The 14,503-nt window shown below is 33.8% G+C and overlaps 1 protein-coding gene across 2 annotated transcripts; it reads left to right on the top strand.

Annotated features, from left to right (window-relative positions):
* The first annotated feature begins 7,284 nt into the window (after positions 1–7,284).
* Positions 7,285–13,671, top strand: LOC131035090 (calcium-transporting ATPase, endoplasmic reticulum-type). 2 transcript variants are annotated; one of them, XM_057966725.2, is made up of 10 exons: positions 7,377–7,461; positions 7,677–7,746; positions 8,894–10,287; positions 10,581–10,674; positions 10,815–10,936; positions 11,063–11,341; positions 11,521–11,904; positions 11,999–12,108; positions 12,495–12,723; positions 12,840–13,671. In XM_057966725.2, exons 3-10 carry the CDS (start codon positions 8,929–8,931, stop codon positions 13,401–13,403), a joined length of 3,141 nt encoding a protein of 1,046 aa, XP_057822708.2. In that variant the 5' UTR covers positions 7,377–7,461; positions 7,677–7,746; positions 8,894–8,928; the 3' UTR covers positions 13,404–13,671. The 2 variants fall into 2 exon arrangements, with proteins under 2 accessions (XP_057822707.2, XP_057822708.2); XM_057966724.2 differs by lacking the exon at positions 7,677–7,746 and having other exon boundaries at positions 7,285–7,461.
* The last annotated feature ends 832 nt before the right edge of the window (positions 13,672–14,503 follow it).

Raw genomic sequence — 14,503 nt, 5'->3', positions numbered from 1 at the left:
TAATGATACTTTCCCTCCCTTCTCAGAGGATCGCGACCTTCCTGCATACACTAGGTCAAAATCATGTAGTTAGTCAAAAATCCTGGCATAACTCTATCATTGTATTTATTGATAAAAGAAGTAATCAACTCTTATATCATAATAATTAAAGCCAACTCATCAACATGTGCATTGTGAATCACCATTCAACAATATTAAGTGTGAGCTCAGATTGTGGTACCTGAATGAGAGAGGCAAACAACACAAACACACCAATGGGACATTATGTTAGAGATCAAAATCATTAGAATAACAAATGAAGTAAAGATCTTAAGCGCGTCTCATTGTTCTCTATCTCTAAGGATCCTTCAAATCAAGGTGGCTCTCATCTAGGAAGAGCACTTGACCTATAGAATGACAACCAAAAGAATTAAGGATATATGATGATTCTAAAATCAAAATGGAAATGCAACTAAGATCTTAGTGATGATTTAAATATGAAACTAGATGATGGTAGGATGCAAGATATTGATATGAAGCTAACTAGCATAAAAATGATGATGTTAATACTAGCATATAAAATGAAGCTAACATGATATTTAGCTATGCAAAACTAACACTAATACATTTGGCCTAAAATTCCAACGGAGGAGGTATATTGTGACCAAATTTGATTTTTTTTTTTTTAAATGTCCGAATTCGTCAGAATTTCGATGATAATTTCACATTTTCTTTCGACTGAGAAGGCATTACTTATGAAATTTGATTTTTTTGAAAAAAAGTGCCCGCGTTTGTCGAAATTCCGACGAACACAGGCATTACTTAAAAAAAAAAAAAACCACAATTCATTTTAACCCAAAGCAATCCCGCGCAAGCTTGGTGTTGACCTCTGGCAACCCTGCGTGCGATCTCCTAAAAGGTTAGGCTCTACTTCATATGAATTTTTATTTTGGGATTGCACATTATCGATTTCATTTTGCATATGAATTTTGCGTATGTAATTTTGGACCTGTTGTACATATATGATCGCCAACAACATTTATATAAGAACTCTATGACTACTATACACACTTCAATTACTCTCCTTTATCTCATAAGCCTTCTACCAAATTAAATCTTCTTATGCCTTAAGTTTTATATCCTGAATATACAAACCCCGGTGCCCAATTTTCTCAATCTAGCTACATCCACCTGCCATGGCTTCCTCTAATACACCCATCTTAATAGGTGCCTCCACCAAACCACAACTTATATTTTCCAATTTTCCTAACAAATACCTACAAACAGACCTAGGTGAATCTTTGTTGAAGGTCTCAGGAGATGTGATCCACACAAAAATATCGAGAGATATATACATGCACCATTGGAGGAAATCAACCACAATAGCTTTGAGCCACTTCGAGGAGAGCTCTTGAAGATAAATAATGAGTATAAACTAGAATATGCAAGGGTTGCAGAGAAGAAGCTTGATGTCTTTAAGTATTTCTTGGACTTCACCCAAGAACATGAGTGAGTCTGCCTGTTTCTAAGCCGCCTACATGATAAATTCCTATACCTAGACAAACCATAGAAGATCACAAAGAAATATAGTCAAGAGATCATTGGGTTGACTACTGGAATTGTTGTTGGCTCTACTCAAACAACAACAAGCAACCCACAAAGGGAGTTTCAACTATTTTTTCTACCATAACATATTAGTACACAAAAACACTCTTCATAATGATAACCATAAAATTACAACACATTTTCACACATATCTATGCAAATGTATACTATCTATAATTCATAAGATGGCATACTTTAGTACTTATAAAATAGTCTTATCTGTTAGAAGTATCATGGTTTTAGAGTAAAAATTTGCAGTAACTAGAGTATAAAATTCTATCAAGCCAAACAAAAGAGTCATTAAAAATGGGCTCATAAAACTAATCATGTGTTTCTCTATATGATTGTCATTCAAATGTGGTGTTATATTGCAGAGTCAATATGTCAAACAATGGTATGCTTGGGATGGACACACTAACTAAATTTGTTTGGCTAGATGTACTAAAATATATGAGATCTTGTTGCTTGTGGATAGGGAGAGTAATTCTAGAGGTAACTTGTCACCCTTGGTAAGTAGAGACTGAAGATAATAATTAGGATTTGATTCAAGGACCATTTTAATTACTTGCATCCCTTTAGTATATTGTACAAATTCATATATGTCTTCCAATATAGCAACTTGATGAAGATCTTTTATCAGCACCTTTGAAGATGAAAACAAAATATTTTGAGATTCCTCTAGAGATAGTAATTGTGAAGGCATTCCACACTTAAATTCCTCTTGACTTACCTCCAAGTTTTTCTTATGTTTTAATTGTGTGGTCGTCAAGTATAAGTTTCAAGTTTGCAAGTTTGTAGTTTGTTTCCAAGTGTTGTTTAAAGTCCAGTTTGTCCAAAAGTTTCCTATTTTATAGGTGTGAAGTCATGATTGTGTGTCTGATTTGGAAGTTTTCTAAAAAAGAATGATATTGAACACAAGCACAACTAGATTGTACAAAAGTGTAGAAAAATAGTGCAAAAGCATCATTCAAGGTTACAAATGCATAAAAGAGTTGGATAAAGGAGAAATTCTAGGTTACATATGTGCTCCTTCCCTTGAGACATTGAGCTTAAAATGCAATTAACAACCCTCTTAGACGTGCCATCAAACGTTAAAATTAAATTAACCATTGGAGAAGGAATTCACTTGACCCTATTCTCGCTTTTGGGCCACTAGTGTCTTATTCACCAACCTCAAGAGATTCAATCAATTGCTGAGAACATCCATATTGCTATGGAGTCCGTACTTATTGTAGGATTCACCAAGGCATTTGCCTCAGCCAAAGATCTATTGATCATTCTATAGACATTATCTATTGGTTTCATGCTAATTTGGATTTTCTTTTAATTCTTTCTAGCCAAAACGATCCACAATCATTAGTAGAACTATTCTAGAGATAGCTTAAAGTGGAAGCGGTGTTGCAATGTTGAAAACATCTCAAGTCATCTTAATGGTAGTTATAGACAAGAGTTATGGCCTTGACAAATGGGGGTGCCAAATAAATAATTTTCCAACAAACATTTTCAGTTTTCCATTAGGTTTGTCCTTATTTGAATGCTCATTTCAACTTCCAAGGACACTAGTTAGTACTAGGTGTGATGACTCTTTGGTTCCACCAAGATCCCTAATATACTACTTTTAGTAAGTTTTCCTTTTTTTGAAAGCTATATAGTGGCTGAATTTGAATCATGTACCAAGAATAGAAGGCATTCATCTCTACGAGTTTACCCATTTTGTAAAAACACTCGATTAAAATAAAGATTATTTTGTTCAGCTATATTGTAATTATCAATTTTGTGTTTTATTTTGTTCAATTTTTACTTTTGGTACAATAAATTTCTCAACTAGTGTATTGTTCCCCAAATTGCTAGCCTAATTTAGATAAGTGCTATCACAACCTGGTTGCTCTTGCATGTACCATCAAATGCAGTCAGATATTGGATATTTGAATTAAAGACGAGATTCAATTATATCGAAGAACTAGCTACTAACCCCTCAAATTCCTTCAAGTTGTTGATCTAGGTGGCTTGAGGAAAACAAAGATCAAGGATGATGAATCGATTTGTGCTGATGCTTTGAAGTAACCAAAATAAGTAGTGGGCCCCATTGGAAAGGTCATTTGGCAATTGGACTCCCTTTAGAGCCTAGGTAAGTTGTGACATCCCTAAGTTTGACGGGAAAATTGATGTAGATGTTGTTGATAATTATATTTCTAAATTGGAGATGTATTTCTTTGTAATTTCTTAGATTAGAGAAGATTATGTCTTCCCTACATAAATTAGAATTCCAGTTCAACAATGTTGGATTGCTAGCTTGCTATCCAAGGAGGAGTTGAAGGAACTCCACTTGATTTAGTGATGGAGGTGAATTTTAGTTTGGGTGGTTTCATGGAGGTCATCAAGGAAGATTTTTCCAAAAGATACAAATGAAGAAAAGTAAATTTTGTGGCAACTGTGAGAGAAAATTTGTATTTGACTACATCAATACTTAACACACATTGTGTTCAAAACTTGGCATCAAGAACTCTAAGAAGCATTGGCTCTTACAAATTGTGATGTCTAGCATCCGTCATTAGTACATCTAGATGAAAATGTCATCTTTAAACATCAAAATATTGGTTGAAGATAAATTGAGCCCCAAAGGTAAGAAAGGCACTTTTGTGGGTGCCAAGGCAAAGGGAGACAACAACAATGGATTTGTAGTCAAGCCATAGAGTAAGGATGTCTTGTCACATAAACAATCATAAAAGAAGATTGATAAGAAGACCCAAAAGGACACATGCAAGTAGTGCAGGACTAAAAAGAGCCCATGCATAATTTTATGTGTGCACAAGAGCCCATGAATCTTGTTTGATATATTCTCTCAAATTTTATGTGTGCACAAGAGCTCAACAAAGAATGGAAATGTGGTTGATAGCTTGATCACAAGAAAACTTGATTATGTCATCAAGGTTGATAATGAAGGAGAGTATCCTCTTATATAGAAGACACATTAAGAAATGAAGGGATAAGATTGAGAGGTGTAAAGATAAATGGTCGGCTAGGATTAAAGAGTAAGTAGAGGAAATAATTAAATGATAAAGAGGGTAGGTAAGAGAAGAATTAAGAGATGAGTGACATGTGTCATGGGTAGAAAAAAAATATTTATTTAAATTAAAAAAGGCTTAGAAGAGGATTAATGAATTAATTGAATAAATATGAATTTATTTAATTAATAGAAAATCTAGGATAAAATAATTAATTAAATAAATAAAAGGACAATTTTAAATGTCTACAATATTATGAAGTTTCCATATTATAAAAAATCTATTTATAAATTAAAATTTATTATATATATATATATTATAAAAAAGTAAGTTTAAAAAGTTAAAATAAAAAAAATTTGAAATGAAGTTATTAATTTATGACATAAAATAAAAGCAATAATATATAACTACTTGAAGCGTGTACGAGTAGGTGAGTTGGCTTGGGCGGTGGGTTTGCTCCCCATTTCGACTCCCTCTCGGATTTAAGAGGGCGTATTGAAAAAAAACATAAAAATATATAACTACTTTTTATTTAAAATTTATTTTCACCAAATTAATAAAAACAAATTATTAAAATAATATCAAAACGTGCAAATTACTATTACCTTTTTAAATTTCATTTAATCTATTTTTGAATTTCAAAATGGGAGTGGGGGCCATTTAAAGTCTTAAAAGATTTTTTTTTAATATTCCAAAGTTTAAAACAATACATGCGATGTAAAGGCAGTGAGGGGCCTACCAATTAAAAAAGTACTCTTTGGAGAAATTCTATGCGATGGTGGGCGATTTAGAAAAGCTTAAAAATTTCACTAAACTCTAAACTCCGTAGATTCAACTGTCATATACTCTAAACTCCCAGCTAATATAATATAATAGATATAAGAATCTACGGACAGCAGATAGAGCCAAAAAATAATATAATACGTTGTCATATAATTGAATGCAGCTGTTCTTGCGTACCGACGGAGAATGAGGTGTAGTACGAGTCATATAATATATTTTTTATTTTATTTTAATAATCCGTTCAGTTATATGAAATTTAATATTGCTGACAAATTATTTAATGAATCAAATTAAAATGTATTTTTCTTTGGAAAAAATTAAATTTTTTATCACGATTTTCAATATAGATCAATAGGAACAAAGAAAAATCACATTATTATAATCATTTAAAATAAAATTAAACAAAAATTATAGAATTTTTGTTCACAAATTTTAATTCTTACAATGATAGACTGAATTAATTGAGAAAAAGAACTGAATGGATGCATAAGTATCCTGCCATTAATAATAATAATACAATCAAATCTCAAAAGTACAATCTTAAGCATGCATCCATAAATTTAGACAATGTTCACCATTTTTTTCTACATTCCTCAACCTCAAATAGGGGAAGAGCAAGAGTAGTCGAGCACCCTAACTTCGCGCTTCTCAAAATCCTACGTGGAAATTTCAAATCACTCCTAATTTTTTACAGTAGCTTACTTGGCAAGTCACCTACTTATAACTAAGCTTTTAGCGTCACATTATCAAGTATGGTGCCACATCAGCATGCTTTTTGCCAAGGTGTCCAAAACAGCCCAAAAAAAAAGTGAGACCAATAGACGTGCAAAAGAGGCCCCAATAGTTGTGCAGCTGATGTGGCATCACTTGATTGGTTACTTTTTACAATATTAGTACATTTCCTAACAACTATTGGTACATTTCCTAAGGACTATTGGTACATTTCCTAACAAAAATTGATATTTTATGTTTCAAACAATAGATTTTATTTGTTCAATTTTTGGAACAAAAGGTATCAACAACCCTCACAACAATTGGTACATGCTCAACTACCGGTGCTCTTCCCCTATGCCAAAAAAATATAAGAAACATTTATATGGTTTTGTTTTTCATGTAAATTGTAGATTTGGAAACATGATTTCTTTAGATTTGTTAGATTTTGTCTCTAGATCTATCCAATTTTAGCATGTTTTGAGAACAAATATTTTGTTCAATATTTGAAAATATAGAAACTTGACATTTTTTAAGGAGCTTTTGTCAACTTTTATTTTATCTTATATGTTACGTATATGATTTGTTCTCATGTTTTTTTTGGAGATTCAAGTACATGCTAATAAGGTCGTCTTAATAGTTCTTTATTTACACTCATATTGAGCATTGGACTAATGTTCATTGCGTTGTTGTACATGTGTCACTTTCCCCTTCTCCTAGAGGCCCATCTCCTCTTGGTAAAAGAGATGGCCACAATTACAGTGTAGGCATAATTCTCATAGTTTGTGTGGCTTTCATCAACACAAAAGATGTGGGTGGTCTTGATAGACGTTTGTACTTTTTATTACTTCTTAAACAAATGTTTCAGATATCCTTATTTGACTTTTGAAAAATTACACACAATCTAACTAAAAACAAAATGATAAGAGTCATCATTGTAAGGTGGAAGTGAAATCCCATATAATTAGAAGAAAATTTCTAATTATACTCCACCACCTTCCCCAATTGATTCTATAACTCTTATTCAAAATATAATAATATTTTTATATTCATCCATTAATCTTCACCTCACCTAAACGTTTCCATTTATAATTTCAAACAATTTTTTTAATAAATTAGTGTGATTTACCTCTTTTGTCAAACAATATAATACCCATTCATTGAAATATTAGTAATAATTTAAGCAAAAAGTAAAGCTTTCTGCATCATGATGTTACGCTTAGGAAGGTGGCGCGAAGGTGCCCTGCGGCCTGCTCTTTTGCAAATTTTGCGGGTCTTCGGCTCTGCGTGCTATAAAAACATTACTCCTTTAGACCTGTATTCTGCAACATGCAGTGGACAAAGTTAAAGAAAGGGCAAGTTTTGTTTTCTGCAACTGGTAGGATACTCCTATGCTTTACAGAGGCAAAGTTTATGCAAATATTTTGAAAATTGTGCTTGCATTTTCTTTTTCCACCTTTGCTTTCTTTCTAAAATGTTGCTTCCTCAGTTATGCTTTGGAATCCCTGTAGCTGGCACCCCCTGGGATTCGAACCCGGATGTTTCAGTGCTATAATAAGTCCGTCACCGTCGAATTGTCGAATTGTTTTGTAGGATTTTGATCTTTCTGGATCGAGGTGATTTAGTTCATGCTCTGGCTTCTCACTAGACCTCATTCCAATTGGTATTTGTCTTAGCTGTTTATTTATTGATTCTGTTCTGTTATTTTTTTGTTTTGGGGTAACAAAATTGAATTTTTTTACTGTCAAATTCGGCTTTGATGATGTCATGGGAATGATTAGGTTTTGTTGGAGTTTAAAGTAGGAAAAATTTTCCGCGGGTGGATTTGGGGAAATTGGATAAAATTTAGTTGTCAGACTTATAATCTGTTGGATTTACTGCAGTTATACAGAAGTACTGTTTGTTTGAAAAGTGGAGCAGAATTTTAAGTTTAACCTCTATCTTCTAGCATTAAACACTGAAGATAATAACAGAAGGATTATGAGCATAACAATAGTTTAATTGTGGCTTTGTATTAATAGGTGGATCTTATTGATGAAACTAGTATGATTTCAGATGAATTACCTGAACAAACTCAAGCTTAAAATATGCTATTTAAACTTGTTCCAGATGAGCTTTATCTGCTGAAATCTTTTCCCTGATATAATTTTTATCTATAATTTCATTGGTTGTGGTCTAGTAGTAAATTGGGGTTTTTTTCTTATTATAATCTAGAGAAATGGGTTGTCCATGGTGGGTGTAGCCCATGTTATTGTTGCAAATCAGATTGGATTTAGACAGGTTTATTCTGGCTTTTAAAAATATCAATTTTCTATGTCGAATCCAAAGATAGACAGTTTGGGTGTTATAAGGTATTGTTTATGTAACAGCCTAGGGGTATAAATGTTCAAGGATTTGTTTAATGAACATTATTTTCTTTGCGGATCAGAATTTCAAGGATTTGTTGGCAAAAAGAAATTTCCCTGTTTTGAAAATTTGGATATTATTCAGAGAGTTTATTATTTTTATTTGTTGAGAACTTGAGGGGTTGCTGTTTTTTTGGAACAACTTGGAGTTTCTTGATGTACAACAGTTCACTATGACTTATCATGTTTCCTTTCATTAAAAGTTTCATTAGAAGTTTTATCATTGTGGAATATCTTTGGCAATTTGAATTTGATGTCCTACTGGTTGGTTGCTGTGGCTATTACCTGCTTATTGTTTAATGATTTTTTCTTTGATATAAATTGTAATTGTTAGAGGAGAAAACCAATTGTTTGGAATTTCAGCTGCTTACTTTTTTAATGGTGGACAAATCTGTTTCATTTCAGATTATTTGGTTTGGTGGTTTTGCGTTTTGAGATCCATGGAGAAAAAGCCATTATGTGCCTGGTCCAAAACAGTGGAGGAATGTTTGGAAGAATACGATGTGAGTTTAGAAAAAGGTCTAAGCTTTCAAGAAGTTGAGAAACGCCGACAAAGATATGGGTGGAATGAACTTCAGAAGGAAGATGGCAAACCTTTGTGGAAGCTGGTTCTAGAACAATTTGACGATAGACTGGTTCATATACTGTTGGGGGCAGCTTTAGTTTCATTCATTCTTGCCTACTTGGATAAAAATGAGATTGGGGAGGCAAGCATGACAGCCTACGTGGAGCCTTTGGTAATTCTCTTAATTCTCATGCTCAATGCTATTGTAGGAGTATGGCAGGAGACTAATGCTGAGAAGGCTTTAGAAGCCCTGAAAGAAATGCAACCAGAGCAAGCAAAGGTCTTGAGAGATGGATTTAGTATTCCCAATTTTCCAGCTCGGCAACTTGTTCCTGGGGATATAGTTGAACTGGGGGTGGGAGATAAGGTTCCTGCAGACATGAGAATTGCATCCCTGAAGACATCAACCTTGAGGATGGAACAGAGCTCCCTCACTGGAGAGAGCCACCCTGTTATCAAAAGCACAAAAGAGGTCCTTATAGACGACTGTGAGTTGCAGGCTAAAAAATGCATGGTTTTTGCAGGAACCACTGTTGTCAATGGTTGTTGTACTTGCATTGTTGTTAGCATTGGAATGTCTACAGAGGTAGGAAAAATTCAAGTACAAATCCAGGAAGCTGCCCTTGAAGATGATGATACACCTTTGAAAAAGAAACTAGATGAATTTGGGGAAAGTCTTACAAAAGCTATTGGATTTGTTTGTGTTCTAGTGTGGATCATCAGCTATAAGAATTTTCTCTCATGGGATGTTGTTGATGGTTGGCCAAAGAATATCACATTCTCATTTGGGAAGTGTACCTATTATATCAAGGTTGCTGTTGCTTTGGCTGTTGCGGCTATTCCTGAAGGATTGCCTGCTGTCATTACTACTTGTTTGGCACTTGGGACTCGAAAGATGGCAAAAATGAATGCCATTGTGCGCAAGCTTCCTAGTGTTGAAACTCTGGGTTGTACAACAGTGATTTGCTCTGACAAGACAGGCACACTTACAACAAATCAGATGTCTGTTACTCAATTTGTAACCTTAGGTGAGATCGTGAGTTCAGTTCAAGAATTTCATGTAGACGGAACAACATATAACCCCACTGATGGAAGCATCTTAGATTGGCCAGCAGAAATGAGTGCGAATTTGGAAACTCTTGCAGAAATTGCTGCAACTTGCAATGATGCAGGAATTTCTTGTGAAGGTCACCAATTCCGTGCTACAGGAATGCCCACCGAAGCAGCTCTGAAGGTTAGCTTGTCTCTCTGTTTTGTGGTTTAACATTTATAAATAATAGAGCAAGTGGGTGTTGAATCAGTTTAGATAGAATATTAGGTGGAGCACCGATGGACAAAATAGTTTTTTCAACAACAGTTTTAAAAGGAGGAGAAAAGAACATAAATATTGTCATCTACCGTATAGAATCCTCCTGCTATTAATTAAGCAACAAAAGGAGTTTCTAATGGTAAAGTGTACTTATGGCTTTTTATACATTGTCTATAATATAATTAATATTCTATCTTTCATCTGCTTCCTCTATAAAGGTTTTCGTTGAAAAGATGGGAATGTCAGATTTGAAGGCCTCAAACACTGGTAACACTGGCAATTTAATTGTTGAGAATGGCATAGTAAAATTAGGTGAGTGCCTATGCCCAAATTATACTATTATCCAGCAACTTATAAATCTTTTTAGTCATGTTTTTAAGTCATATCTTATAATTTCTATGTTCTCTGTGCTTTCTCTAACCTGTTGGTCCATTGTCTTTACTTTAATGTAGTTTATTGCGATCAGTTGATAGAAAAATCAAAGAGATTGGCTTTATTGGAGTTTGATCGAATCCGGAAATCCATGGGTGTTATTGTTAGAGATATCTCTGGACTGAATCGCCTCTTAGTGAAGGTTTGTATTTGATTAAAAATAGTTTTACTTTGGACTTGAATTTTATGACTTGTAGTTTTACTAGCATAATAGTTTTGGGTTTTGGCTGCATCCGTTTGGTGGTACTAATATCTAGCTTTTGCGCAGGGTGCTATGGAAAATGTATTGGAAAGAAGTGCTTTCCAGCAATTAGCAGATGGAAGCATAGTTGAAATGGATGATGCATCCAAAGAATTACTCTTGACGAAGCTTCACCAAATGAGTTCAAAGGCTTTGCGTTGTTTAGGCCTTGCATACAAACAAGACTTGGGAGAGTTCAATGATTACGATGGAGAGAATCATCCTGCTCATATGAAATTGTTAGACCCTGCAAATTATTCTGAGATAGAAAATAATTTAATCTTTGTCGGTCTTCTTGGATTGAGAGTAAGTTCTACCACATTCAAAAATATGAAGTGTCTATCTATTCTCTTCCCTTGTTTTCCTTAAATGTTGAATTAGTATGATGTTTGAAAAAATCCCTATAACAAACATTTCACAATTTCTTCTTCATGAATTTTGCTGCCATTTAACATAGTTTCATGAAACATATTCCGAATTGATAGGATTCTCCTCGTGAAGAAGTTCATGAAGCAATAAAAGATTGTAGAGAAGCCGGTATTCAAGTAATGGTGATTACTGGTGATAACAAGTTCACAGCAGAAGCCATCTGTCGAGATATTGGTATATTTTATGAAACAGAGAATCTTAGTGGGAAAAGTTATACTGGAAAAGAATTCATGGAACTTCCTTTGAACAAGCGTCGTGAAGTTCTGGCAAAGCCTGGTGGTCGTGTTTTCTCTCGAGCAGAACCCAAGCACAAGCAAGATATAGTTCGCATGCTCAAAGAAGCTGGCCATGTTGTTGCCATGACTGGAGATGGTGTTAACGATGCACCTGCTTTAAAGCTTGCAGACATTGGAATTGCCATGGGAATTGCTGGTACAGAGGTATGTTGGGCTTCTTATCTAATCAAAATATGAATGTTCTTCATTGTATTAGTTATATTGTAATCATATATTTAACTTTTTCACTATGTTTCAGGTTGCGAAGGAAGCATCAGATATGGTCTTGGCCGATGATAATTTCAGCACCATTGTTGCTGCTGTTTCAGAAGGACGTTCAATCTACAATAACATGAAAGCCTTTATAAGGTGGGCATCTCTTCTTTTGATCATAACCATAGGATTAATTCTAAGAAGGAATTATACTGGATTCATAGTTCATGGTAGTTGTTTTTCCATTTCAATTTAAAGAAAACATTTTAACTTGTTTTAGGTAGTTCATTTGAAATCACACTAATAGATGGGACCTATCGAAGTGAATGTAGTTTTTCCAATAGAACCTACCAATTTGTTGTGGATTCTCCAGCAAAACTCATCTATTAATGTGATTTGGGATGAACCATCTAAACAAATCAAAACTTGGAATACATTGTTTCAATCTGGCCATATTTTTGTGATCTAATACATTGCATTAGAATTCAGGAATAATGAAAGAGATTTATTGATGTTGAACTTATTTGACATATTTTCTACAGGTACATGATATCATCAAACATGGGTGAGGTAGCTTCTATATTTATAACTGCTGCATTAGGCATGCCTGATGGTTTGATACCAGTGCAGCTTCTCTGGGTAAATTTGGTCACAGATGGTCCTCCTGCAACAGCTCTTGGTTTCAATCCTTCTGACATAGATATCATGCGAAAACCACCTCGAAAAAGCAATGATAGCCTAATCAATGCTTGGGTGTTTTTCCGCTACATGGTATTGAGCTTAATATTGCAACACCATTGATTTCTAGTTATCTTTTTGTTGACTTTGGATTTAAAATACAACTGTGGAACAATTTTTAATCTTTTCCAATTCTTTCTTGAATGCAGGTCATTGGTTTATATGTGGGGCTTGCAACGGTTGGTATATTTGCTTTGTGGTACACACATGATTCATTTTTAGGGATTGATTTCTCTGCAGATGGCCACACATTGGTAACCTTTTCACAGCTCACTTCATGGGGTGAATGTCCATCTTGGGAAGGTTTTGAAGTTTCACCTTTTTCAGCTGGTGGGAGAATTTTTTCATTTGATTCCAATCCTTGTGATTATTTTTCAAGTGGAAAAGCAAAAGCAACAACTCTTTCTCTCTCTGTACTAGTAGCCATTGAGTTGTTTAACTCACTCAATGCTCTGTCTGAGAATAATAGTTTGCTCACCATGCCACCTTGGATAAATCCTTGGCTATTGTTGGCAATGTCTGTTTCTTTTGGGCTCCATGCTTTGATCCTATATGTTCCATTTCTTGCTAACATTTTCGGCATTGTACCCTTGAGCTTTAATGAGTGGTGTTTAGTTATAGTGGTTTCATTTCCAGTGATTCTGATAGATGAAGTTCTAAAATTAATTGGAAGGAGAATGTCAACAGTACACCAGAAGTACAAAACAGTTTAAAAAACAAGGGGACACTTGTGAACTGTTTTGTTTCTTCTTTAGCTATTACTAGTTGGGTGTCATGAAGATTTTGCAAGTTATATCATCTCCACCATAATTTGTCAACTATAAGTTTGTAATTATCATAGTTACCTCTGTAATACTTAAGAGGAAACCTAATCCATGACTATGCATGGGTTTCTAGTAACAATAAGTTAATGTAAAGAAAAGAAAAATGTGTCATTATGAAAAGAAAAGGACTTTATGTATTTATTGTTCTTATATATAATTAAAGAAGGTTTTTAAATGTAATTTTTTTAGAATACATGTTAATTTTTTGAAGAAACTTTTTTTTCTATAGGATTGATTCAATTTTATATATCTATATCTTTTTTGTGTGTGTATATTTGCTAAATAAAAGGAAAATGTTATTGAATGAGATCTTTGTTCTCCTTTTGTCAATTGGAAATGGAAGCAAATATTTTGAGGGAAATATCTTCACAACAAATTAAGAACATGCTTTAAAAAACATATTGGTTTTATTTTCTAATTAACAAAATAAAATTATACACATGGTGATAAATTACTAAACATTTGGGTATGTGCACTAAGTTGTGGTGCCAAAATGGGGTCTTAAGATACCATTTTTTTTCTAAAATCAGCAAAGTTTGAACTTCGACGATAAATTGAACATACTTACACTCCAAATTTGAAGATGCAACAAGAACAAGAGTCAGAGTGTTTCGAGTCTACTTTCTAAACTACTAATTTATTTTGAAAATGGTGGAAATTAAGAGCTTCAAAAAGGGGGGCCACAAAAAGTGGTCTTGTTTTTATGCAAAAAACATAACATAGCGTCTATTGTGGCCCCCCTAAAATGTTTCTTTTTTTTTTTTGAATTTTTAAAATCTCTTTGAAGTGAGAAATTAGCTAACAACTTGTAGTTTATGCCAGATTTTTTGGCTAATTTTTTAATGAGTATGTGATCTTTTACTAATTTTTGAAGTGGACACTTCCTGAAAAACAAAAATTTGAGCGTGCTCGCCCCTCAAATCATTGAAAACTAATTAAAAATCAATATATATATATTTTTTAAATTCTGTAGAATGGAGTATAGTTTC

Source organism: Cryptomeria japonica, chromosome 3 (assembly GCF_030272615.1).
Source record: "Cryptomeria japonica chromosome 3, Sugi_1.0, whole genome shotgun sequence".
Lineage (NCBI taxonomy): Eukaryota > Viridiplantae > Streptophyta > Pinopsida > Cupressales > Cupressaceae > Cryptomeria > Cryptomeria japonica.
The sequence above is the reverse complement of the archived record's forward strand: the minus strand, read 5'-3'. Positions and strand labels throughout refer to the sequence as shown.